The sequence below is a fragment of the Perissodus microlepis genome, chromosome 19 (assembly GCF_051167445.1).
Source record: "Perissodus microlepis isolate ML-2025 ecotype Zambia chromosome 19, ASM5116744v1, whole genome shotgun sequence".
Lineage (NCBI taxonomy): Eukaryota > Metazoa > Chordata > Actinopteri > Cichliformes > Cichlidae > Perissodus > Perissodus microlepis.
The window spans coordinates 27,492,877-27,520,718 of NC_140479.1; the positions used below are offsets into that span (position 1 = coordinate 27,492,877).

The 27,842-nt window shown below is 41.1% G+C and overlaps 1 protein-coding gene across 3 annotated transcripts in view; it reads left to right on the top strand.

The window, feature by feature from the left end:
- The first annotated feature begins 76 nt into the window (after positions 1 to 76).
- fsip1 (fibrous sheath interacting protein 1) overlaps positions 77 to 27,842 on the top strand; it is a 39,796-nt gene continuing 12,030 nt past the window's right edge. For 2 of the 3 annotated variants that reach the window (XM_084914062.1, XM_084914060.1), the window contains exons 1-8: positions 77 to 310; positions 392 to 449; positions 526 to 695; positions 945 to 1,026; positions 1,117 to 1,206; positions 1,810 to 1,949; positions 2,185 to 2,304; positions 6,219 to 6,380. In XM_084914062.1, coding sequence (XP_084770188.1) covers positions 149 to 310; positions 392 to 449; positions 526 to 695; positions 945 to 1,026; positions 1,117 to 1,206; positions 1,810 to 1,949; positions 2,185 to 2,304; positions 6,219 to 6,380 — 984 coding nt within the window. In that variant the 5' untranslated portion in view covers positions 77 to 148. The remainder of the gene's footprint in view (positions 311 to 391; positions 450 to 525; positions 696 to 944; positions 1,027 to 1,116; positions 1,207 to 1,809; positions 1,950 to 2,184; positions 2,305 to 6,218; positions 6,381 to 27,842) is intronic. The other variant, XM_084914061.1, reaches the window with a different exon arrangement.

Below are 27,842 nucleotides of genomic sequence, written 5' to 3' on the forward strand. Positions count from 1 at the left end.
CAAATGTCCATAGCTACCCCATCAGAGGTGATTGCGTCCTTAGTTACCAAACATTTAGCGGAAAAGTATTTGACTGTAGTTAGTTATTTAATTGTTACAAATACACCCTTGTAACTTTAGCATTGAAGCGCTGCTAAAAACACACATTATGGAAATCACCAGAGGCACTTTAGATGACATTTCCCGACCTGCGTCGAGCGAGCAAACAGCTAGCCGCGTGTCCAGCGTATCATTACCTCAAAGTGACAGAATTTGTCCTACAGCTCCATTTTCCCTTGTTGTTTTGCCCAGCGATGCTCCTGATGCTCAGGTAATTAACTAAACACGACATATTAGCATTGTATATGTCATTGGTGTGCATCTCGTAACTTTAGACTACAATTTCCTGTAGATTCCGAACAGCTCTGAAGAGACTACAGTCCACTCATCAGTCACATGTCCTGGCAAAGGTAACAATTCCACACAGTGTGCTGTGTCGTTGACTTTTATTGACGTTCACTCACTTACAAAAATATTGGACTGCAGATCAGTCTCACGCTGATGCTTCCGAGGGGCAGAATGAACATTTTAAACTGCAGAGAGCTATTGAAGAAATTAAAAGACTCGATGAGATACTGTCTGCAAAAATCTTCAAACTAAAAGAAGTCCGGCGACAAAGAAAGGAGTTTCAAGCAAAACTCTGGCAAGAGTTCAAGGTAGACACACCTTTGTATCCATTCTCCTTCCTTGATCAGTTTATTAGACTGTTTTAAAACTAAAATATTTTCATTCTTATCACCTCAAAGTCAGAAGTCGAAGTCAGCTTGATTTTTAAAAACCATATGTACAGCTCATACGCAGGAATTTGAAATTGCAATACTCCCACGGCCCCGAGTGTTAAATTAAAACAATCTAAAAGATAAAAATCACCTATATGTGATGTTATACTGTGTGTTGTTCTGCAGCAGAATAAACCTGAAGGTCACTCTGGATGTGCTCAGGAAGCTTTGAACACAAGGTTGTTTTTGGCTTTGGAAGTACCCGAAGGTAATATTCAGAACAGCAACAAGTGTGTGGGGAACATGCAGTTCATATCATCACTGAGTCACTGATGAAGACTTTCTTATCGCCCTCTAGGAACAGATGAGGACAACAACGTTATACCTGTGTTTGACACTCAGATTCCTGAACATGAGCAGAATGGAAACAACCAGCACTTGGAGCCAAGTGAGCTTGTGGAAAGACTGCAACAGAAAATACGTTCTTGTTTGTGCTTCCAAAATTGTGCACACGATGGCGCCACAGGGTCAGGGAACTTTAGCATTTAATTCTTGCATCTCTTCAGCCTGCTGCAGGCATTAATGTGCTAAAGGAAATATTTCCAAGAAGTGAATGTATAGCAACTGGCCCTGTGTGACTCATAAACATTTTCCTCTTCAGGATCATGTGACTTTTTTATGATATTGATTCCCTAAGAAATAAATCTCTCCCCAAAACAGCAGTCAATTCAATGCTAATTGCTCCATTCAAAGATTCTTAGGCAGATTAGCTGCTTGTTATCATAGAGGCCTAAGATGTAGTTAGTAGATTGTCCTCCTGCCTGCTATGCCACCTTGTAAGAATATTTTTAGTCTACTTCTTTACAAACTACTTATATTTGTATATTTTACTCTGATCACTCTGATTTGAGCAGCTGCAAACTCATCATGTCAATAGGATCACAGAACCACATTTGTAAAATAACATTATCAGATTTAACTGGTTATTAGAGTCTTGACTTACTATTTCAATATTTATCCTCAGAAATACATTGCATACTTTCCTTGACAGGTAAAAAGAGGCCAGACAGCTTGATCAGATCATTTGAAGGAGATTATGAAGACACTGGGGAAGACCAATTTGAACACAGCCACTCCGGAGATTCCAAAGGCATGAATAAACAGAAGGACTTTGTCAAGAAAAACATTGAGGTATGTCAAAGTTCAGACTGGGCCAAATGGAGTACTTGGATATATTGCTTGACTTAAAGTGAGTCTCTCCACTGTTGGTTTTTCCACTGAGGAAAATATTTGGTCTCTTGTTAAAAAAAAACAACAACCCCACCCCCCAATGATTTATACATAATAGGACACCACTAAAAAGAAAAGAAATGCCGGGCAAATAATGATTTTTAGTTTCAATCACAAATGTTGTGTTATGCAATAGCTTGCAAATGGCGGAGGAGGTGAAGTTCTTTTGACCCAGGCAGAGAAAAGGCGTCTGGCTGAGCTCCTCCGAGAAATAGATGAAGAGGAAGACGACACTGCCAGAGGCGCAGACAGCAAGGTAGGCTGACAAGAAGCCCTAACAGGCAACATATGCTGTAGAATGAGTCTCTCTTTTTCAAGTTTCTTTGTACTTACCCTTTGTGTCTCAGAGGCCTTGTGCAATAGCACAGTCGGAGGAGATGATCTCATCAGCTGCCTCCTCTACCAACACGTTGATCCTTTCTGCTTTCTACATATAATAAAACTTACTTATAATTCTTATAATGACCTTTTAATACAACCCCTTCATTTTTAAATAAATAGTTTCTTTTGTGATATTATACAGTCCTGTAAAAAAGAGCTTTCACAGGACTGTATGTAGCCCTGTACATACAGTACTATAATCCATGAGTTTGGAGAATCGCCTTTAGCAGCAAGAATTTGAAGTATTTTTTTCTGTGTGACACTATCAGTCTGTCACATCATTGTGGAGGAATTTTGTTCCACTTTTCTTTAAACTGTTGCTTCAGTTCATTAAAGTTTCCATGCAGTTGTTTATTCTCAGCTCTTTTACAGCATTTTAGTTGGATTGAGGTTCTGACTTTGACCGGGCCTTTGCAACACCTTGAATCTTTTTCTTTTTCAGCCATGCTGTTGTAGATTTGCTGCTGTGTTTGGGGTCATTGTCCTGTTGCATGATCCAGTTTGGGCCTAGTTTAATCTGTCGGACAGATGGCCTCATATTTGACTCTGTGGTTGACTCAATAACACCAAGGTGCCCATGTCTACAAAACAAGCCGAAATCAGCACTCCTCCACCACCATGCTTGACAGTGGGTATGAGGAGGTTTGCGCTGTTATGCTGTTTTTGGTTTGTGGCACCGTGCATTGAGGACAAACATTGCTCCAGAATTACTGGGGTCTGTTCAGATGCAGTTTTGCAAACCTAAGCCGTGCTGTCGTGTTTTTTTTAGCAAACAGAGGCTTTCCTCGCAACCCTGGCAAACAACTCATGCTTTTTCATAGAGTACTGGCACAACCTTTAATGTTTCACATGCTAACTGAGTCCTGTAGAGTCTGAGATGTAGCTTTGGGGGTGGGGTGGGTTTGCTGTAATGTCCACTATAAAGATTGTGGCACTATGATAACACACACATGAATACTACCGACCAGCAAACAGTAAAAACCTCATTTTTTATAGAGGTACTCAGATTTGGTGATGATCAATTAAGTGAATTTGATTAGCAGCACCTGGCTGTTACTTAGCCCTTAATTCCTATGAAAGCAGTAATGGTGTACTGAGTTTGAAACATTCTTTTTCACATAACTGTAGGTGGAAATATATTATTGTTGTTACAATTGTTAAATAACTCAGCCACACTTTGCCTCTCAGAAGAGCATATGGGTCAGATATCCATGTTTTAAAGACTGCTTGGCAGCTTAGACAGCCGACGGGCAGAAGATTCTGACTTCTGAAAGCGCTTCACATTATGAGCCAGATGTCAAGTGCCACATGTGCTTCACACGGAATGCTCCATGTTATCCATTAGTTTTATAATTATGTTTTCAAAACTATTCCCTCTGCCGTGTTTCAGCACAATTCAGAAGCCAGGATCCCTACAGCTGCACACACTGTGCTGATAGAGCTTAAAGCTAAGAGAATGGACCTTTTGTTTTCCTTTGAGGATTTATCTGAGACCCTGCCACCTGGATTTCTCTGTGAACCCACCCACTCCATTCTAACTTCAAATGATTTTGTTTTCACTTTTAATTTGCCTTAATAACTCTTTTGGCAGCTGTGCGACCAGTTTGAAGTCAGATGAGATGAAACCCTCTGGAATGCAAGAAAAAAAAACCCTACTTACCTTTAACATGCGGTTCCATTTAGTTCAACACTGACAGCTCTGCATCCGTGGCACAGCTTGCCAAGGTTTTGTAATGTCTTGGTGCTCTATTCGTGATGCCTCTCTTGACTTTTAAAACAGTACTGAAATCATTTTGGTGGCAGATACCAAACTGGGGGAAGCACAGATGCTCTGAGTCTTTTCATTGGCCGCAAGAAGACTTCCTGTTATTGCAAGACATGCTATTATGAATAGCAATAACGTAGCAAGCATATTATTTATGTCACCATGACTCTGGCAGCGAAGTGTTCTTAGTTCTGAGGACTTCACCAAGTTCTTGGTAGAGTCCTTTGGGACACATCAACCAAAGTCTGCTGCTTACTGTTTGCCTCACACATTGATTTGGATGTTACTGACTCCTGTTCTCACAAGCTCTGCAGTTTTGTGTAACCCGATAAATCAGGAGCAGTCAGTAATCGCAGAACGCGTTTATCCCCTAGGAAAGGCCTTGTGCGAGAGCCTTTCACTATATCTGGCTATAGGATGCACCAAAGCTCTATCAACACGCAGATTAACTCGGTCTTTATTTATCCATTTTCAGGTCTCTGTTCACATTCCTACACAGAAACTGGTCCATACTGGAAGCTTCAGAGAGTTCAGTTTGCCCACCTTTACTTGGCAGAGGAAAAAGACGAAAAGCTCTCCATTGTGCCTCTTTTAGGCTCCTTCCATCTTGCATCGCAAATTTGACAGAACACATTAAAATATCTGTCATGATGTGAGTTTTACTCTGGTATTTTTTATTTTGTTGGAAACATCAGTGCTGCTTGTTGGCCACGGCTGGCTGTGTGTACGAATTTTTCCTTGACTTTGATAAATACCTACAGTATCACAGTGCAGCTGAAATGGTAACTACTTTCACATGCGCATTTATGCACGTGGCGGGTCAACGAGGAAATCATTAACGAAGAATCCATGGGGTAATAATGTCCCGTATTCTTGCACACATCCAACACAGGAAATTTTTGAGTTCTCTCAGTATATTTTTTTCTGCCCTATAATTAGAAAGAAAATGAAATTTCAGTGCTTTAATTGTTGAAACTGGTGAGCTTTGAGTTGCTTGGATGGATTTGGGCTTTTCCATACTGCTCCCTTTAAAGGCTTTGTAGATTCCCTCCTCCAGCATCATCTCTATTTTCTTTGTGACCACAGATGAAGATTCATTTAATATCAATTAGAGGCTTAATGATCAGACAGAGCTGTGCCCACTGGTCTGGGTTCAGACCTTTAAATCTGACCCCTCTATCAAGTTATTAATGTGAGTTATATATCTGTCAGTGTTATATCTGTATATCAGTGCTGCTCAGTTTAGGGTAAAAGTAAAATTCTGGTCCAAGAGCTTGTTTTTCTTCTTTATCTGTGAATTCCTCTCTTCCATGGTGAGCAGCAGCAGGATTAAATCACTCTATGCTTGATGTTTTTATGCGATGTCCGTCAAAACCTTGCATTCTGTCATGCAATGGAACAAAATGCATGCATGTGAACCAAAAAGACATACGGACCCTGTCTGAAGTCTGGCAGCGAGATATTCTGCCATATCCAAGGAAATAATTGCAGCAACTGAAACAATAGAATAGATCGACATATGAAGCACTAATTTGTGTCATAAAAAAAATTACGGGTCTCAGCTTTTACATTTTTGCTTTGTGATGTGTTCCACCTACTTAATAGACCCCAATGTTTGCTGTTTTCTTTTGCCAGTTTTCCTCCGAACCCAGTGTTCAGAGGTTACAGCTGCGTTCTTTGGAGAGTTACGATCCTCTTTGGCATGATAGTCTTATTGCAAGGTCTTATCTCACCGCCGCACTGTGATGAGCTCATCATCCACACATTGTTTCCCACGTGAGCCCCACTGGGATAGACAGTTACTCTGAGGAAGATGCATTTGTCAGAGTTTGGCAATCGAGCCATCCAGACAAAAATACCAGGACCTAAAGTTGTATCGCTCTCATGTTTTTCCTTTTTTTTTGTACTTTAATATTACAAAGTTGCCAGATAACTAAGTTGGCAGATAATGTTCATCAGTCTCTTATTTAGGTTGCCACATAATAAAGCAGGCTAACACGCACTGGACCTTGTGTTTCTTTCAGGAGACCATGTGGGCCGTGTCTGTCCCCACAGTCCAGGGTTACACCCCGGAGCCCTCTGACCTGGAGCAGCTGATTGACATTGACTCCAAAATTGGCCTTCTCCTTCCTGTGGAAGAATTTCACTCTGTGCACAGCTCATACACCAACTTAACCATGTCACAGGTAAGCCAGTGTAGTAGAGTTGTAAGGGCAATTGGGTTTATACTCTATACTAGACCTCGAAGATCTCACCCCCGTTCACCAGTGGTGGGAAATATTATTGTGCAAGTGCAGAGGCTTTGTCTCATGTTTCCATCCAATTTTCCACATTTCCATGTAAAGAGCATATTATAATGCTTTTCATGCAGTACTAGCTGCTGGCAGATTTTAATGCAAAAAGTTTTCTTACGCTGTTTTCTTACAAACACTACCAGTCAAAAGTTTGGACACAGCTTCTCATTTAAAGGTTTTTCTTTATTTTTATGACTATTTACATTGTAGATTCTCAATGAAGGGATCAAAACTATGAATGCAAAAACTATGAACTAACTCAAAGCATGTTTTATATTTTAGATTCTTCTTAATAGCCACCCTTTGCTTTGATTACTGCTTTGCACACTCTTGCTTCATATATTTGATGTCTTCAGTGAGTATCTACAATGTAGAGAGTAGACCTCCTGACCTCCTGACCCAGTATGAACCTTCCAGATCCCTCAGGTCATCTGGATCCGGTCTTTTATCAGTTCCCAGAGTCAGAACCAGACACGGAGAAGCTGCATTCAGCTTTTATGCTCCTCATATCTGGAACAAACTCCCAGAAAGCCTCAGATCAGCTGAAACACTGAGTTTATTTAAATCCAGGTTGAAGACTCACCTGTTCTCAGCTGCATTTGAATAAAGCACCAAATCCACACTTTTAAGCTTAAATTTCAAAACGTACATTTTAACTACTGATTTTATCTATTGTTCTGATTTTATCTGTTTTGATTTTATATACTGTTTTGTTTGTTTGTTTGTTAATTAGTTAGTTTGTTTGTCTGCTTGTTTTAATCAATTTTAAATCATGCTTTTTATTTGTTTCTAATGTCTCTGTAAAGCACTTTGAATCACCTTGTTGTTGAATTGTGCTATACAAATAAACTTGCCTTGTCTTGCCTAGTAAAAATAAAGAAAAACAATTAAATGAGAAGGTGTGTCCAGACTTTTGACTGGTAGTGTATGTTCTTCCCATGTGAGTAAGGGGGACTTGTATGTGCTAAATATGGTATTTATACAGTTAGAATCAAATGCTACCTGCTAACCTTTACCTCTTAAATGCTGTACATTTTCTAAGTTTTGACTCTGACCTGTACATCACTACAACATCAAATATTCCATTTTTACCGATATTTATAACTGTAAAAAGAATTTTCCAGGCCTCAGTCCTCTATCCTGGCCCAATCCTAGACGTGAGCTCAGTGAGTTATCTCAGGACTTTATATCACTGTGTTTTCAAAGCCAGATGGCATGTGCGTAACCTGTCGGTGGAAAATGATGTTTTTTTGAAGTCAATGTTGAGAACCCAGGGTGCCATTTTCTGCTATCACTACTGGATCTAGTCTAGGAAAAACTGCAAACCTTGAATCTCGGTGCTGGAACAACATGTGAAGTACGTAGGATATGATGTCCAGAATGTTTATGGCGCCGATCTAATTATTTCACTCTCACACTGTAAGTGTAGTCAATCATATGTGGAAATGGCAGTTTAACCAAGCGTAGCATTTAAAGTTGAGTTGGATACAGTAATTATTCCACGTCGGTTCATCTATGCACAGCATCTGTCCGGATGATAAACAGATCTATAACCTGGCTGAGTAGAGTGCCAGATGCATACCATCAAAAAAGGTGAAGTCTTTGGCAAAGGTGACACACTGCCTCTTCAAGCACCACTGTTTTAAATGGCTAAACTGATACTTAGGTTGAACCATATTATCATTACTCATTACTGTCACTACTCAGTAATCTGGTACTATAAGTAATACCATTCAAAATAAGACGATCCTCTCTTGTGCAAAATTCTCCCCACATGATGTGAACTGGACTTCTGGCCAATAGTATGAAATCGTGATAATATTAGACAGCTGGATGTGTCACTTTGTGCAGCCTACTTTCCCTCCCTTCCCACCCCTTTAATCATCTCGCCTGCTCAAAAGAGATCCTGGAAAAGTAACCCCCCCCTATCATCCATCCATCATCTGCTCTCCATTAGTGTTGAAATGGCTAATTCAGACATTCCTTTTCAATTGATGTAAAATGTGAATTGAACAATGACCCTCAGATTATGAATAGCAAATAACCAGTTGAGAAAATGATACATGTTAAACTTCAAAATGCAGCCCACAGGTGTGAAAAATCAAGTGTTTTCTAACCTCAGCTCGCTCCCGTCTTGCTGTTGTGGCGCAGATTAAAAAACAGCCATCCGCAACAATAAATCGCACCAGTGGCTGTAAATCCTTAAGGTGCTCATAAAAGGAAATACGCCTTTGTTTTGAACTTACCTTTCTTCTTAGGCAGAAGCTCCTGAGCTTCTAACCGAAACCATTCGTGTAGCGTGGACCTGCTTGTTTGCCGACTCATTCCAGAGCCGACTGTAATGTACACACACAAAAAAACGACGTTGATATATCAGTTTCAATAACACCGAAAGTGTTTTTTCCCCATTCGTATTAAGTCATGACCTAGATTTCCATGTTTTCCACTGTCTCTTGTTTTCTGGCTGTGTCAGATTGTCACGTTTTACATAGAAGAGGGAGTCATTCTCTCTCGAGCGTGCACTCCCTAATAAAGAATCCAAAGTCTTAAATCTGTGTGTTCCGAACTCTGTGGTGTTCTTTCCCAGTGAGTTGCGATTGATAATCCCTCTTTCATTCCTAGCCACCTTAATAGTAAATTCTCCCTGGCGACACAGCCTCTCTGTTGAGGCTATGAGGGCTGATGGAGTCTGGGAGGCCCGACACCAGCTGGGATGCTGCCACAGAGGAGAGTTGCTCCCCATTAGAATGTAATTTCAGACCTGGTGGAGGTAGAGGAGTGCCAACGTTGCTTTCCTCTTTCATTAGGCATTTCCTTTTCATATTAACACATCCAGCAATCTTTACTGCATACCGTATAAAGCCTACTGCGAGAGTAAACTACCTCATATATCGCAAATTATCTACTTTTACAATATTTGCACACAAGATTTTAATATCAATGCTTTGAGATTTGATATCACCGAACTTTTTCTGAGTCAGTCATTAGTAGGGATGGGTATTGATAAGATTTTCACGATTCAGATTCCATTTTCGATTCTGTTTAACGATTCGATTCTTTATCGATTCTCTTATCGATTCTTTTTAAAAAAGGAGAACACTAAGGTCGATTAGCTTAGAACTTTGTTTTATATCTTCTCTTTGAACAAGATAGAAATTTAGGAGTAACATGGCCTTACAAACCCAACAGTGAGATCTTAAGAGATCCACAGCCTACGGCTCTTCAGTGGGTCACAGGGTCCCCAGGAAAAAAATGTAAATGTAAAATAATAAAATAAATATTCTTCTGTAGCAATAACAAAGTATAACATAAATTATTCTGTAGCAATTACACAAGAATATCCAGTAATGTCCCTGCCTACAATTAAACACATTCACTTACCAAAAATCGGGGCATCTGCTGTGGCAAATAGGTTCAAGCCTTTGACCACAAACTGAGTCACTGCTCGGTGACATTCGTCTATCCCGGCCTGAAAGGAGACGCTACCGGTAGACTGCAGCGAGAACTGCCAGCATCTGAGCCAGACTCTGTCTGTCTGTCTCATCATGGTCACCTAAATGCACAGTAATGGCAGGTTTTGTAATAAGGCAGATCGCGCTAACATAATATGCACTGTTAGTTGATTATTTACCTGCCGCATTAACGGGAGAGGACGTGCAAACGTTACCGCTGCTGCTGCGTTGAGATTCACGAGTCGAGCGGAATTAAAAACACGACATTCATTTAAGGTCATCGCGTGTTTTGTGAGCAAATGCTTTTGCATATTCGTAGTGTTTCCTCCCTTAAATGAAATATCTACTTAGCAAGTATTGCAAGTTGCCCTGTTGTCATCCGTTATCGTAAAGTATAACCAAACTTTTGAGCGTTTGAGCTGCTTAGGCGCCGTGTTTCCTGCCAGGTAAATGACGCTCCGCAACGTGGTGACGTCATTCGGGGAAACTGGAATCGAGAAGGGAATCGTTTGCAAAAATGGCAAACAATTCCAAGGAATTGAAACAGTGGGAACCGGTTCTCAACAAGAACAACAAGTTTTCGATACCCATCCCTAGTCATTAGACTGTAATGACTGAATGGTACGCTATTAAGATATCCAAGCACATGTCCATGTCATCGGTCCATAAAGCACAGGAAGATTGTTTTTTCAATGCACTGCATTCATCATTGCATTGCTACATGGTGAGTCATGGTGAGGCTTTAGTGGAAAAAGCAGTGTTTTCTTTGCCTCTGGTCATTTATGATGATAGGAAAAAGTTCAGGTAGCTACAAACCACTGAAGACCTGGAGTGAAAGGAAATAAAACACAACTTTAATCACTGTTTCCCTTGGACACTGTCAGTATTGGGCTTATGACAGCACCGATCCCTTTGCATTCTTCACTCTGCTCCCCTTTTCTCAGGCTTCAGATGAAATAGCCTCGCTGTCATTAAAAACATCTGTTGGGTTGCAGAATTAATGTACAATACACCCTCCTACTGTACCACTGTGTGGTAATGCCTGCACCACCCACAGCTCGAAGCCAGCAGAGACGATTCTGTCATGAGAAGTAGCTGCTATTGGGTGTTCGGTGACATGGGTGTGTATGAGTTCTTTACATCAGAATTACATATGTCATCCTTTCAAATTTGGCTTTTTTTTTGAATGTCTGGTTGCAATAAAAATTAACATTTTATGCTGTCATGGTTTTCAGTCTTGGTTTTCAATCAGTGTCACAGTTTATGTGCTCTGAAAGCCCCAAAAGCTTCTTCTGTATTTGAAGTGCAAGTCCAGCTGTGTTTTTGTTGTGCACCGGTCAGCTATATTTTGATGTAAGAGCATGAGGTCACTTAGTCACACTGTGTGGTTGCTGATGAGTGCCCATAATTCTAACTGTAACAAATGTTAAGTGGGAGACCAGAGTCCTGGGCAGAAAACGCCCTTTTGACTAACAGTTTGCAAATGTATCTTATTCAGTTCATTCATATAATTAAAGCTGTGGTAAAGATTCGTTTATATATATATATATATATATATATATATATATATATATATATATATATATATATATATATATATATAAATAAATATATATACTGCTCAAAAATAGATAGAGAAACACTTTTCAGAGTATAGACTCATGTTTGTTCAACTTCTGAGATATTGATGTGGTCAGTTAATAAACAAGGCATTGTTGTTAATTAGTTTAAGCTGCTTTCGTGTTAATGAAACCCCTCAAAACAGGGATTGTTTTACAGACCACAGAATTTTTTTACTTCCTCATCTTTTCTGATTGTTTTTTCACTAGTTTTGTTTTTGGCTAGGGTCAGTGTCACTACTGGTAGCATGAGGTGATGTCTGGATCCTACAGAGGTTACACAGGTAGCTTAGCTCCTCCAGAATGTCACATCAGTATGTGCCATTGGCAGAAGGTTTGCTGTGTCTTCCAGCACCGTCTCAAGAGCATGGACGAGATTACAGACAGTTACTTTAGGAGAGCTGGACAGGGCTGTAGAAGGTCTTTAATCCATCAGGAGGACCGGTATCTGATTCTTTGTGCAAGGAGGAAAAGGATGAGTACTGCCAGTACTGAGTACTGCTTCTAATGGGGCCTGTGCTCACTGATCAGTACTCTAAAGCCTGATTGGAATATGAAGTAGAATACCAGGTTTGGGATTTTTATAGATGAGAGCAGGTTCACCCTGACCACATGTGACAGATGTGAAAGAGTCTGGAAAAGTCATGGAGAACGTTACGCTGCCTGTAACATCGTTTAGTATGGCCGATTTGGTGGTGAGTTAGTGATCGTCTGGGATATCCATGCAGGGATGCACAGATCTCTACAGGCTAGGCAACGGCACCCGGAATTATTCTTTTTAATGTTAAATTTTTTTTTCAGCTCTTCGCCCACCCCACAGGGTGCTGAGGATGTGTGTGGATTTTTTTTCCTGTTTTAATGGCATCCAGACTGCCATTAAAACAGGATGAAATCCTTTAACTGCCATCTCCAGCACTCCCACCTGTCTTTTTGTTAGTGTCTATAAATCATATACCATAGCAGGTCTCAGTGCCATGTTGGAAACCTTTCCTTTTGCTCCTGCTGCTATTCTTCTGTCACATATCACCCCTGAGACTCCACCCGAATGCACTCTCTTTTGCACCCTCTGTTGCTTTGAATGGTTGATCCCAGATATTTAATCTCATCCACCTTCACTACCTTTACTGCTTGAATCTTCGCTGGTGCACCCCTCATTCACACGCATATCATTCCTCTTCCCTCCAGAGCATACCTTCATGTCCCCAGGCTCTCTTCCTACCTGCTCCCTACCCTAGCAATTTCATATGTAAATAATGAAAATGGGGAGCATCTTTTCATAGCTACATAGAGTGGAAATCAATAATAAAAATAAACATACTTTCACGCTGCTTTTTAAATCCAAAAAAAGTCGACATATGCCCCTTTTCGCCTATCTGTCGACACATAGTGTCACGTCCGGTGTGGCAGACGTGTGGAGTTGTAGAAAGGACCCAAAAGGCGGCAGCTCTGGTGCAGGTGAGTATTTATTTACAGGAGTGGGTACAAACAGCAATGGTGGGTGAACATGAAACTGGAAAACCTAAACTGGGTAAAACTAACAAAACAAACCAGAAACGAAGATGCAAGGAGGTCCGGGGAAATACATACGGAGAGACGCAGGGAGACCAAGGGGAAACAACACAGACGAACCAGCAACGACTAAGACAGAAGACAAGACTTAAAAACACTCAGAGAACACAGGGAGATCACACACAGGTGGGGGACACAGCTGGGAGTGATTAACGTGACGAGACCAGGGAGGCAAACTGAAAACACTCACATAAGACGCAGACCTTCAAAATAAAACAGGAAACACATACACGCAATGACACAACACACAAACTTCACACAGACTGGGGAACACATAGGAACATGAAAACAAAACCCAGAATAATAATAACTACTAAAACATAAACACGGAGTCACAAACTCCGGATCATGACACATAGTTTGAATCTTCACAGAGATTTAAGCATCATGTAGTACACTTTTAAAACAAAAACATAACTATTAGGTGAAAAATATTGTGTAAAATAATAATAAAAAATATGTTTCTTGTTAATAGTGATGACAGTTGGAAAACAAAAAGGACAATGTATCCTCAGAACTCAGGAAGAAACGGTCCTCCCTGGAATACGATGTCATGTCCCCGCTGAAATATGGAAGATATGCTAACTCGCAACAGAAAACAATGTGACAGTGTTTTCTTTTTAATCATTAACAGCAGTTGAACTTTGGTATTCATCACACTGGTAACCTTTCTTTCCTTTTTTTTGAATAGGTTTATGAAACATCTAGTAGGAGTTTTGGCTGGACAGCTGGTCAGAGCTGAGGTGTCAGTGTTGTTGTGTGGCACGCCGGGTGTTTTTCACAAGGTTAACTTGGCTAAAAAGCACAGACTCCACACCCTTCCCCACCCTATAATTCCCGCGAGACCCAGTTTATTGTCTTCTTATAAACGCCTCTCCCGCTGGTGTTCTCCACACCAGCAGTTGTGTTAAGTGGTTTAGAGAGGTTTTTCCTTGTCATGGTTCAGATCTGACTGTTCCACTCATTATGGCACTCGATGGTGGGTAACTTAGTCGCACAGACATCTGTTAACAATTAGCAAAGCTTTAAATATCTGCTGATGTCCTGTCTTTATGATCCAAATCACAACCTGCTATCCTTTGCGTTTTAATACGCGGGGTAGAGCTAACTGTATTTTTAAGGAATAATTCTACATTTTGGAAAAAATATACTTAAATTGATATCATAAACTTCACAGGGTTGTATTGCCTTGTCAGTTCTCACAGTCTTTCATTTTTATTATTGATATAAAAAAAAGTCCACTCAATGTGTAATGTTAGCATCTGAACTATAGGCCAGATATTTTGCCTGACAGTGCACAGCATTGATGGACAAGAAGTGCAAAAAGATGCTTGGACGCGTTTCCTCTCCAGATGCTTCTGATAAATATTGAAAGTGGCCTGCTTCTTAAGCTCTGTGTTCACATCGATCTCAACTGTGTCATTATTTGGAAGAGAGTTAAACTACCTTTTGTTAGCAAAGTGGGGCTGAGTGTCTCTTAATAGTAGAATCAGACTGTGAAGAATTTTCGATGGTTTAAAGGGATTGTGAATGCAAATGTTTCTTTAGTGACCTGAGGCAGTGAAATTTTCACACAGGTTATTGTTCTATGATTATTCTCTGGATAATGCTGAGTTGTTGTGAACACACAGGTGGCGTGTGTGTGTGTTTTCTTTAAACCCGTTTCACATTTAACATCCTTTTTGGACTGCCAGGAGGTTATGATCTATGCAGCAGTGATTGCTACGGACCACCCTCAATTCTAAAAGAGAAAGCAACTATAAAATCCAGATGACCCACAAGTGAATCTTCTAATACTTTAGGAATGCTCACCAATCACCGAGTTATCTACAGGGATCCAAAGTACTGATGGGAAAACATGACCTCAGGAGGGGAAAAATGACAGCTTGGATACAAACAAATTTTGGTATCTGGGACATTTTTAAGATTGTGATATACAAACCCTGACAGTGTTTCTTAGGGTGCAGATTTGTGGCATAACTTTACAGAGGAGGGAGGAGGGTTTCAAGAGGTAAAAATACGCCTCTGTGCATGGCGAGTGGTGCAAAAACATGCACATTTGTTTGCATTACCTTGCTTCCCTGAGTGTCAGCTCCTAATGGGTATTATATATGTTACACCCTGAAAAGGGGCTGAAAAGGGGATAAGTCAATGACGACGCTCAGACACGATGCTTCTCCTTCAGCAGCTTCATTGCGAATGATTCAGAAATATAAACATACATACAAAAGTATTAAACATCTTAACAACGATGTACAGTCTCTGTTAGTTGTAAGACAATATATCTCAAGACTGTTTTCTTTCCTTTCCTTTAAGTCACAGACCAAATCGAATGTAAGAATCCACAAAAACAGCTGATGAATCAATAAACAAACTTAGATCATTAAATTGAAATGTACAGAAAATAAACAAAATATTCATATAAAAATACTAATAGGCATTTGTCCCTTCACACAAAATAAACATGTTCTTCGCCCAGATCAAATGCAAAATGCACACAATGCTGTATGTTTCATACACAGTCTGGCACGATAATGCTTCATGCTAGCCACCAACAGAGAGCTTAGCTTAGCTAGCTGCTTATAGCTTATCCTAACAACACAGTTAACACAGATCATCTAAATATTCCTAGTATCCTCTTGGTACATTTGGAAACACGGTCAGTACAACTCAGCATACATATTTGTAAAGTCCAAAAGCAGAATTGCTCAATTATTACCTGAAAAGGGGATAAGTCAATGACGACGCTCAGACACGATGCTTCTCCTTCAGCAGCTTCATTGCGAATGAGGCATCGTGGCCAGAGCTCCCCCTTCCGGCAACGGCAGGCATAACTAATCAATCATGATCACTAAATCACATGGATTATTCACCAGGCTTGACAAGTAGATCACCGATTGAATTTTTACACAGGTTGTAGTCACATTAAGGATTATTATCCGGTTGAACATAGTCATGAACTCTTTTAACTATTTTAGCCTGTGTTACATTACGTCTCTTAATGGGACTTCTTTTACCCTTGTTTATACATTTACATATTTGAAATAAATTGAATAATACATTGGGTAACTTTTAACCACAACTTTTTACTCCATTATGAACTTCAACAAATAATCAATCTATCACACACTCCCCCACAAAATTAGATGTCGTCCCGACATCACAACTCTTATGAACTAAAACTTAACAAAATGTCACAAAATCCAGTTGTTTTTAATCTTAGTTTCCTCTTTTGTACTGAGTCTTAAGTCTGTTCTTTGTTCAGTATCCTTGCATGAATAGTGGCTGACAAATTTGGAATGAATTAGGTCACATGGTTATTGGTTGAATGTCTCTGTGTTGTATGGGTTGATACTGGTAGGGCATTTCGTTTGTACACACTGTACTGTAGCATGTTGGAGTACCCAGCTGATCATAAGTGAAAACCTTAGGGGCTCGTCTCTCCCTCCTTGGCAAACTATAGGTCCCTTCTCTGTTGCTTTCAGGCAAGCATGGGCGTGGAGATGCTAGTGTGTCATCCATTACCTCTCCAACTACTTGTCCATCTTCCTCCTGATGGTCTTCTTCTTGTGGCATGTTTTCGTCCTGTGTCTCAGGCTCCACTGTGTACGACATGAGCCTTTCTTCGCCCAGTGGTCCATTACCACCGACCTCTGGTTTCTCCTGGTCATCACCATGCTCTGTGACCCCCTCTGTACTGGGCACTTGAGTCTGTGTTACGGGCCCATAATAGTACCCCCATTCCTCCTCGTCATCTTCTACTTCCTGGTTCACCTGTTCTGCGTCTTTTTCCCTCACTCTTCTTTTCTTTTGCTTCGGTGATACTTCTGGTGGCCTTTCCAGGGGTAAGTAATCACATGGCAGCAGCAGGTTGCGGTGCATGATTCTTGACCTTCCCCTCCCTTGCTCTGGTTTCACCTCATACACGGGAAGGCCTTCTGCAACTTGACGGATGACAACATGGATGTTCTGTTCCCAGTGATTACGAAGCTTCCCCGTTCCTCCTCTAGGGGTCAGATTTCGGACAAGAACACGATCGCCAGGGCATAACACAGAGCTTCTCACTTTCCCATCATAATGTTTTTTGCTCCTGTCTGCTGACTTCTTTGCATTCTCCCGTGCTATGTCATATGCCTCTTGCATTTCTCGTGTCCATTTCTCCATGTAGGTTCGGTGGTCTGCTTTCCCTGTCTCAGAGGTGAGACCAAACAGCAGATTAATAGGTAACCTTGGGGACCTTCCAAAGAGAAGGTAGAAAGGAGAAAACCCAGTTACCTCACTTCTTGTGCAGTTATAGGCGTAGATAAGCTTGTTCAAGGACTCTTTCCAACTTGTCTTCTGCCTATCAGTAAGTGTTCTCAACATTTGTAGTAACGTCCGGTTGAACCGTTCAACTTGTCCATTCCCTTGAGGGTGGTATGGTGTAGTTCGGGATCCCAATATGCCACAGTTCTTTTTCAGCTGGGCAAAGAGCTGGTTCTCAAATTCGCCACCTTGGTCATGGTGTATCCGTGCTGGCAGTCAAACTTCAAGGCGTAGTCATTAAAGATGCGATCAGCAACCGTTTTGCCAGACTTGGAGGTGGTGGCATAAGCCTGTGCAAAACGAGTAAAGTGGTCAACAATCACCAAAATATACTCGTAACCACCCTTACACTTGTCCAAGTGGAGAAAATCTATTGACACCAGTTCAAACGGCTGTGTGGTAACAATACTGGTGAGTGGTGCCCTCGCTTCTTTACATGGTATCTTTTGTTTCAGGCAAGTGCAGGTCTTTGTCACATAATGTTCAATGTCTCGTTGCATGTAAGGCCAAAAGAATTGATCTCTGATCAATGATGTTGTTTGATCAGTGCCCTGATGACCCATCTCATCATGCAATTCTCTCAGTACAGTTTCTTTGTACTTTTCAGGCAACACAAGCTGTCTCTTGGTTGTGGTTTTTCTGCAAAGAATACCATCTTCATCAATATGAAGTCTTTCCCATTCACGCAGGAGACACTTGCTTTGGGCACTTAGTGTATTAAGTTCATGCCTTGTCGGCTTTTCATTCCTCATTTTGCACTGCATTATTGGGCCAATATTTTCATCATCTTGCTGTGCTTGTTTGATCTCTGTAACCGAAAACTGGTTGTGTGGTTCTTCACTCACTGATGTACACTGGAGACGGGTGAGTATGGGGCAGACCATTGGTGAGTTGAAATCTGGAGTCTCCACAACTTGGGTTATTGCTGCCACACAATCTGAACCCACTTCCTCTGTACACTGTTCCATCATTTCCTCTATCTCAACAGGCATTCTTGAAAGACTGTCAGCATCCACATTCTCTCTACCTGGGCGATATCGGATGGTGAAATGGAAGTCTGCAAGCTCTGCCACCCATCTACATCCAGTTGCATTTAGCTTGGCACTTGAAAGGATGTAGGTGAGGGGGTTATTGTCAGTGAACACAGTGAAAGTAGGCGCATAATAAAGATAATCTCTGAATTTCTCTGTGACGGCCCACTTCAGTGCGAGAAACTCCAGTTTTCCTGAGTGAAGATGATAGTTTCGTTCAGCTGCAGTCAATGTCCGGGAGCCATAAGCAATCACACGGAGTTTATTATCTTGTTGTTGGTATAGAACTGCTCCGAGGCCTTGAGCTGAGGCATCGGTATGGAGGATGAATGGTTTAGAAAAATCTGGGAACCCGAGGACTGGTGGCTCAACTAGGCAGTCTATTAGTCGTTCCAATATGCGCTGATGTTCTTCAGTCCACACAATTGACTTGTGTGATGGAACCCCTTTACTCTTTCTTGTGACTTGTTTTGTGTTTGTCTGGTTTTGGGATACATTGTTATCGTCCGTTGTGCCCTTCAACAAGCTATACAGTGGACCCGCAATACGGGAGAAGTCCCGTATGTACTGCCTATAGTAACTTAACAAGCCCAAGACAGTTCGCAGCTCTCCCACATTGCTTGGTCTCCTGTCCTTCAAGGCTCTCACTGCATTAGTGTCAGCTGGATCAATTTTGCTACCTTCGGCTGAAACAATTCTCCCTAGATAGCGAACCTCGTGTTTGAATAATTCACATTTACTGGGTTTAAACTTGATCCCATACTTCCTCAGTAATTGAAGCACTTTTCTGACATGATTGACATGATCATCAAATGAATGACTGTACACTAGGGTGTCATCAAGGTAGGGTACACAGATGTTGTCTCGCACCTCTTCCAGACACTCTTCCATGCAGCGTTGGAAGGCTGCAGGTGCATTCATCAGCCCGAATGGAATCCTTATCCATTCGTACAGGCCCCATGGTGTCACAAAAGCAGTTAAAGGTCGGCTGCCTTCATCCATAAAGCCCTGATGGTAGGCCTTGCCTTGGTCTAACAATGAAAACCATGAGTTGCCGCCAAGACTGTCGAGAATCTCCTGCACTCGAGGGATTGGTTGTCTGTCTGGATGAGTCTTTTTGTTTAGTTCTCTGTAATCTATATAAAGACGTAAGCTGCCGTCCTTCTTTCTCACGCAGACAACTGGTGAGGCATAAGATGAGTTGGATTTCTTGACCCATCCTTGTGCAATAAGGTTGTGCAGATACTCTTTCATCTCTTTGTATAGCGGCTTTGGTACCGACAGGTAAGTGCGTGCTACAGGATCCATATCCTTCAATGATATCTTCATTTTCAACTTGTCGATACATCCAATATCATCATCTGATTTGGAAAAGGAAGAGCATTCCTCACGGAGCATCTTTTGCACCACCCCCCTTTCAGATTCACTCAGGTGCGTAAGGTCAATTGGTGGGTCCCATGAGGTGTCAGGAATTTGCTCACTCTCTGCATTCACTTGATTCACCAATAATGGGGAGCACTGGTCAGATTTCTCTAAAACCGTCGCTGGGTACACAGCTTGAATTTGCTCTAAGGTGCCCACAACAGTTTTTCCTGACAGCTCAATATCGTGATCAGTGGGATTTTGCACGTCAAGAACAATATAGGGGGGGACCCCCCTTCTGAGTTCTACTAGTGTCTCACAAAACTCCAGGCCTTCAGCCCACTGAGGGTTTATGTCAGGCTCAAAGAGAAGTGTAGTGTCTTTCTTCAGCGGGCGGGTCTGCACCTTACAGTCAATCTGAACAGAAGTGTGTTTGGGTACAATGACTTTCTCTTTTGTTGTTCTCACAACAAAATCATGTGATTGGTTAGCAGTCACTAAATCAATAAAGGTTGTGACATTTTCTCGTTTAAGACAAGAGAAAGCCCCTCTTAATGCCTCGTGCAACTGCTCAGTTCTTTCAGCATCCATTTGCTCTATAGTACTAGTTTTCAGTATTTGCTCAATGACATTAAAGCCTAGAATGGGCTGCCAAAGACTTCCGCCTTTCATCACTAACATGGGGACTACAAGTTCTTTAGGGTTTGCTCCCTCAGCAGCTAGACCAAAAGTGACTTCAATGAAACCCTTGTAAGGGATGTTTTGACCATTAGCAGCTGAGATTTTTAAATCGTCAGGTGCATCAAGTAACTCAGAAACATCTCTTAATTTCTCATGTGGTAAATACTTCTTTTTCCACTTTTCATCAACAATACACACTTGGGAGCCTGTATCCCATAAGGCTTGAGTTTGGTGGCCTTGTATATAACAGTCAACTATACACTGTTTCCCAACAAGAGCAACAAGATGGGACTGGCTGTCCACCCTTTTGGGGTGAATAACACTTGCCTTTGGGTGCATGTGTTGATTTACTTGAGGCTGAGAGTGTTTGTTGCATTGTTTTCTGTGTCTGGGCCAGTGCTCAGCTTGGCACATCTTAGAACAATAAGTGCTTTTTTTACAAGATGCACACTTGAGTCTTTTGAGTTTTCCCAGAACACCACAGTAAGAGCAAAGCTGTTGGGACGTTACACTATTATTGGTTACTCCCTGTCCCGTGGGGGCAACCACCGTCCGTTTAAAGGCTGATCTTTATCTGGTCTAGTTAGTTTCGCCCTGCAACCTGCGAGAAAGTGTTCACTGCTACCACATCGATAGCAATGGTTGCAGTACTCAGTCCCACTTTGCTGACAGCCAAAGCATTTCCTTAGGCGTGCTCTGTTTACAGCAGGATACTGACGTTGTGGTGCAAACCTCTGTTGATACTGAGCTGTATCACCTCTCCGTCCAGGTCCCACAGGAGGCCAGTAGTTTTGTGGCAGATGCTCAAGATGAGAAAAGGGAACACATTCTGGTGCTGCAAGTGAGGCAGAATACTGTGTTTGTGCCGGACTAGGCTGTTGAATTATTTCTTTGATTTGTGCAACTTCAGCACCAAGATTTTTCAATAATGCCATGTCAGAACGGATTTCTTTAAGTTCATTTAGTAGGTCAGGCTGAGCTTTGCTGATGGATTCAGGTTTTAGGTTTTTCCCTTTTTTATCTGCAGGGGTGTCAGACTGAAGTGAATGCACAGTGGTTGGTCGCTGCTGGGAGAGTAACTTCTTTTTATTTTGTCTCTCTGCTTCATTTGCACAGGCAACATTGAGTTTCTCAAGGAGGAGCTCATCACTGGTTGTGGTTTCCTGTAGGTAGGGCTGGAGGTCACTCTTAATGTTATCATTTTGCAGGCCTGTCAGAACTGTATGAAGGAACATGCTCTGTACAAGCACAGGATCACATCTTAAGCCAGATTCAGCTTCTTGCGATGCAAACAGAATTTTCTGTCTTAAGTCTAGGGCACGGATTAAGAAAGTTTGTGGGGTTTCTTTAATGCTTTGGACCTCTGACGTGAGTTGTTTGTAAAGTTCTGTTGCACCTCGTTCTTGGTAGTGGGACCTTAGAATCCTCCTCAGAGTAGGCAACGTAAGGTTGGTTTTTCCCTCTAGGTAGCTACGCAATTGTAAGCCTGGTGCTATTGCCCTGATTACTGCATCAACTATTTCTATTTCAGGGACTCCTTTGCTGATGCCTTGTTCAATCTGATAAGCTAGGCTGGAGAAAGTTAGTTTATCCTTTTGGCCGGGCTCACCAATCTGACCTGATATTTTGAATTCTCTGCCCCACGGTAGTGTCAGAAAAGGTGGAGGGGTTTGTTTAGCACTATTGTCCCCCACACTCATCGACAGTTTGGCTGTACTAGGTTGCTTCGCCTTGTTCTGTCGTGAGAATGCAAGAGCCAACTGAAGCGTCTCTATTTCCTTTATCAGTTGTTCTTCTTCTGAGGCCTCACCAACCTGTTCCTGCACCTCATCTGTCTGGTTAGTATCTGAGGTTTTGTGTCCCGATGCACCGTTCTGAGCAGCCTGTTGCAACTCAAAAATTTTGTCTTTCAAAATCAGTAGCTCGGACATTCCCTCATCTTCAAGCTCACCCAGCTCCTCTCTTTCTAAGTGCTGTATTATATAGGAAATGAGAGCGGAACGACTTTTACCCGATACCCTTTCAAGTTTTGAACCAGCAATATTTAGGAAATCACAAACTTCGATCAAAATGTCTCTTGTCACTGTATACAATGTACCAGCAACTTCTAACTTCAGGTCCTCTAGCCCTGAAGACTCCATTTCAGTCTGTGACTTGTGGAAAAGATTAGTGTGATGTAGGACCTCTTTGCAGAAGAGTCAGTGCAGCTTCCCTGGCACCAGTAGTTAACCTCAGGTTGCATGCAGGTCCCTCTGCGTAACTGTCGAAACCAGCACACTGTATCTCCCACCGTGGTATTTGATGTGAGGGGTTGAATGATGACTGGGGCGTCTATCTGGGACAGCGGGCCCTCATCACATTCATCCCAGCGGTGCCTCCAAAATGTTACACCCTGAAAAGGGGCTGAAAAGGGGATAAGTCAATGACGACGCTCAGACACGATGCTTCTCCTTCAGCAGCTTCATTGCGAATGATTCAGAAATATAAACATACATACAAAAGTATTAAACATCTTAACAACGATGTACAGTCTCTGTTAGTTGTAAGACAATATATCTCAAGACTGTTTTCTTTCCTTTCCTTTAAGTCACAGACCAAATCGAATGTAAGAATCCACAAAAACAGCTGATGAATCAATAAACAAACTTAGATCATTAAATTGAAATGTACAGAAAATAAACAAAATATTCATATAAAAATACTAATAGGCATTTGTCCCTTCACACAAAATAAACATGTTCTTCGCCCAGATCAAATGCAAAATGCACACAATGCTGTATGTTTCATACACAGTCTGGCACGATAATGCTTCATGCTAGCCACCAACAGAGAGCTTAGCTTAGCTAGCTGCTTATAGCTTATCCTAACAACACAGTTAACACAGATCATCTAAATATTCCTAGTATCCTCTTGGTACATTTGGAAACACGGTCAGTACAACTCAGCATACATATTTGTAAAGTCCAAAAGCAGAATTGCTCAATTATTACCTGAAAAGGGGATAAGTCAATGACGACGCTCAGACACGATGCTTCTCCTTCAGCAGCTTCATTGCGAATGAGGCATCGTGGCCAGAGCTCCCCCTTCCGGCAACGGCAGGCATAACTAATCAATCATGATCACTAAATCACATGGATTATTCACCAGGCTTGACAAGTAGATCACCGATTGAATTTTTACACAGGTTGTAGTCACATTAAGGATTATTATCCGGTTGAACATAGTCATGAACTCTTTTAACTATTTTAGCCTGTGTTACATTACGTCTCTTAATGGGACTTCTTTTACCCTTGTTTATACATTTACATATTTGAAATAAATTGAATAATACATTGGGTAACTTTTAACCACAACTTTTTACTCCATTATGAACTTCAACAAATAATCAATCTATCACATATACAGGCTGTGTATGCCATACAGCTGTGTTGCAGAATCTCTGATTGAGAAATTGACACATGACTGCAGGTCATAGCTGGGTAAGAACGAGAAAGAAACAGGGAAAAGTGAAAACGAGGCTTCTATAGCTACCGAACAGCTTGCTCCTGAGCTCTCACAGGGAGTGCTCGTGGCAAGGCATGCGGACAGGCCTTGGCAGGTAGCCTGGGTCCACGTGGCACAGCTTGAGCTCCTTCTATGCTTCAGATTAAAAAAAAAAAAAAAAAAAAAAAGATTCAGTGTGAGTGAAAACAGAGAAACGCAGAGGAAAGAGAAGTGCGCTGTCCTGAACAACACCAGACATCTTTGCGTGAGTCAGCACGGCTGGCCTTCTTTTATCATCACAGCACGGCCCCTGTGCAGTGCATAGCCACAGGGCATTAACAAGTCAAACACAAGGGGGAGAATATTTTCCAATCAACAGGAATCAGTTTCTACAGCGTTACCAGGAGTCAAACTGAGCGGTCAGTAATCAACCTTCCAACAGAATCCCAAGTCATAGTGGAAAATATATTGGAATTTTGTATGGGACTTCTGTCAAACTGTGTTTTATTATAATGAAAAGTGTTTCTTGGATTTAGATGCGAATAACATTCTTTCAGAGTACTGAAGTCAACCACTAACCACAGTCGGAAAAACCCCCCGCAGCATATTGTAGATCTGAAACAAATAACTCAAGTTTTAAGGCTGGAAAGGACACCGATTATTGCAGGGCTATTGCAATTAACTGCAATCGATTGTTTAATAAACTGGTAACTCAAAGTATAACAAAAGCAGGCTATTTCCCTTATATATGCGGCCTGTTTTCTTTAATGACCGAGTGACTTAATGTGACCAACAAGCACTTTTAATATAACAAAGACCCTGAGAATCAAGCCCAGTGAACCACTGCATGCTTGAACAAACTGCTGTTAGAAACGCTGGCCTGTGTTCACATCACATAATTGTTTTCCAAAGAAAAAACGTTTTTTTCTTCTGTTTGCGTAACTCTTTGCAGTATATGTAGAAAAATATCCAGAAGTCGTCATTTTCCTGTGAACTTTGCTCGAGAGACCACACATCGTACCAATTAGTTTATTTGGCATGTGCGGTAGCTTTTATGATTTTACTTTTGACACTTCCTTGGATTTGCTGCCTTGGAGCATGTGTCACTGTTTAGCTTGTCTTGAAAGTGTGAACAAGGTCATCAAGCTGCCGCATTGGTTTTGGTCAGGCTTAAGGCTCTCCTCCTTAATATCTATAACGTACTACGAAGGAAGCTGAAGTAACCGGTGGGCTGGTAACACATGCTCTTCACTGTAGGCTGCAGCAGAGCACTGATGCGTGATGATGACCGAAATATTTGTTTTGTTTTTATGAGATGCATCTGAGAATGCACGCACATGAGACCGGTCTGCCAATCTTACTGGCTCCCTTTGCTATTAAAGCTAATATGATTGACGTTATTTAATAAAATGCTGCTTTAATGGGAACATCAGTATGTAGCACATTCAGTATTTCTGAGTGTTAGGCATCCAAGATTTGTTTTGAATTAATTTGAAGCAAAGCTTTTGGCACAAAAAGCCCCCCGCTATTTTTCTTGTTTTTTCACTTTGGACAACAGCGGATCATCCATCAAATGCTGCAGCTGGTTCACACTCACACACCGTGACAACTTCTGGATGGAATGTATTGCTTCTAGTAGAGATCATAAAGCTGATCACGGGATATTAAAAATCAATTAGTGAACGTGAAAAGCACGTCTGGTTTGAGTTATGTGAAAGTCATACAAGCAGCATAACCGTAATAACCGTGGTTACGCTTCTTATTTTATACTCTGGCAAGAAAAAAAATATGTGAACTGTTAGGTAAAACAAGGGCAGCTTCTCAGTCGACACGATATCATGCATGAATGACTGTTTGTCTTTTCTTTTTAATAACATTTGTTTTGAATTCAAGATGTTTCAGTTTGTGACACCAGAGCAAAGTTTGAAGCAGTCAATTCACATTTCAGCGACTGGCAGACCTACTTTTCTGTATAAAGCTAATTATGTTTGACATGTTTTTCATGCTCAAACAAGACATATCCAGGTTTCTGAGGCCTCCCAGCAATTCTGTGACCCAGATAGGTGATCTGATTATTGGAGATCTAGTACATTCTGTCAAGTAGTTACTCCAAAAAGGACAATTACCACATTTCTTTGTGTTGTTCAGATAAACACCACCTCACTCTCTCTTCCCTGTTCTTTTTGGAAGTCACTCTCAGTCACATACTGAGTTAAAGCTATCAAGCATTTAAGAAGACGACGCACAAATGCGGCACAAAATAGTAGAGCAATAGCTGGAGTATGCTAAGGTCAATGCACAAATCCTTCATTCTCTTCCAAGAGGTGATTACTACTGTTTAACTGGCACAAGAGCAAATGGTAATTTACTGTTAATGCTTGCCAATGTCCTGGAAAATGAACTAAACTTGTTGTGCTCGTTTATCATAAGTGCCTAATCTATTATATTTTTAGAAACATTGCTGGAAAAGGAAGGCAATTAATAGACTGTAATCCACTGACTCTTTGATGGAACACACATGAACCACATGTCAGCTTATTGCACACATTTTTCACATGTTCCTCATCAAAGCAACAATATACAGAGGTCAGTAAAGGTACTGTAAGCAATCTTTTGAGGTTGGTTAATAGACAAAAGGTATCAAATACTTGGAATATTACATTTTCCAACTAAGAGCGGACGAGATGGTCATTGCCTCTGCGCCTAATCGCGTTTTATGTATGTGGCTACATATATTGTACGCTTTGTAATCAAAATCACAAATGGCTCTTTTAAAATATATCTGTCCATTTAACATTTGTACACGTAAGATATTGTCATCTCTTTCTCATTATGTCTTTCTCCTCCACCAGTGCTCTACTCCCTCGTTTCCATCTCATCCTCGTCCTCCTCACATTCAGTGTCATCTTCTGAACTGAAATCAGGGCTGTGACACACAGAGTCGGGGATAAACATGCTTATTTATTCCTGATATTGTTGCAGTTAATTATTGTCAGCTGTTCGTCTCCAGACAGCTAAACAACATCAGCTGGTTATAAGCTAATATCGTGCCAACTAATGTTAGGCTCAAGTATCCTAAAAATCCCACTTCCCACTTCTCACATCATATGAAAGTTTAAAGAAGTTACCTAACGCCAACTAACAGCAGGTAACAGTTGCAAAAAAAGCCGAACTTACAGGCAAAAAAGTTCAGGATATCCTCAACAACTCATCTCATTATTGCTGCCATTGGACAGAAGTGAGCTTGAATATTTACAGTCTCTTCCAGAAGAAATACAGGTGGACACCCAGCATATTGACAGCTGAGGTACACGGCTCAGTGATGGCTTGTACTCACTACAAATAAATGGTGGACAGAGTTGTTTCTCCTATAGTGGTCACTATAGTTAGGTTCATGCACTTAGGGGGAAACGGGATGGGAGAATGCAGTTGACTGCAATCTGCAACCTACTGACATCTAGTGGTGAGATTTTACACACTGTAACTTTAAAGTTTCCAGCAATATAAAAACTGTTTTACTTGGCACTTCATTTTTTAGAATTACAACTGATGCTGTATGTCCAGATGGACCATGCATGACCAACTCACGCTCATATTAATCAATATAATGAACCCTTACTGTAATTTCAGCATATGTATTATGAACAGAACATACAAGGAACTGGAGTTTTTATGAACACTTAGTATTATTAATACTCACAGTGTGAAACAAACTACGTAAACATCCTAGATTATCTTCTATCATCTGTTTTCTGTTAGCTGTTACCATGAGAGAAGATCCTTGACCAATGGACAGATTAGAAGACTTTAAAAGATAACCTTTTGTGTGGAGATGCCCATCCTATCTGTCAC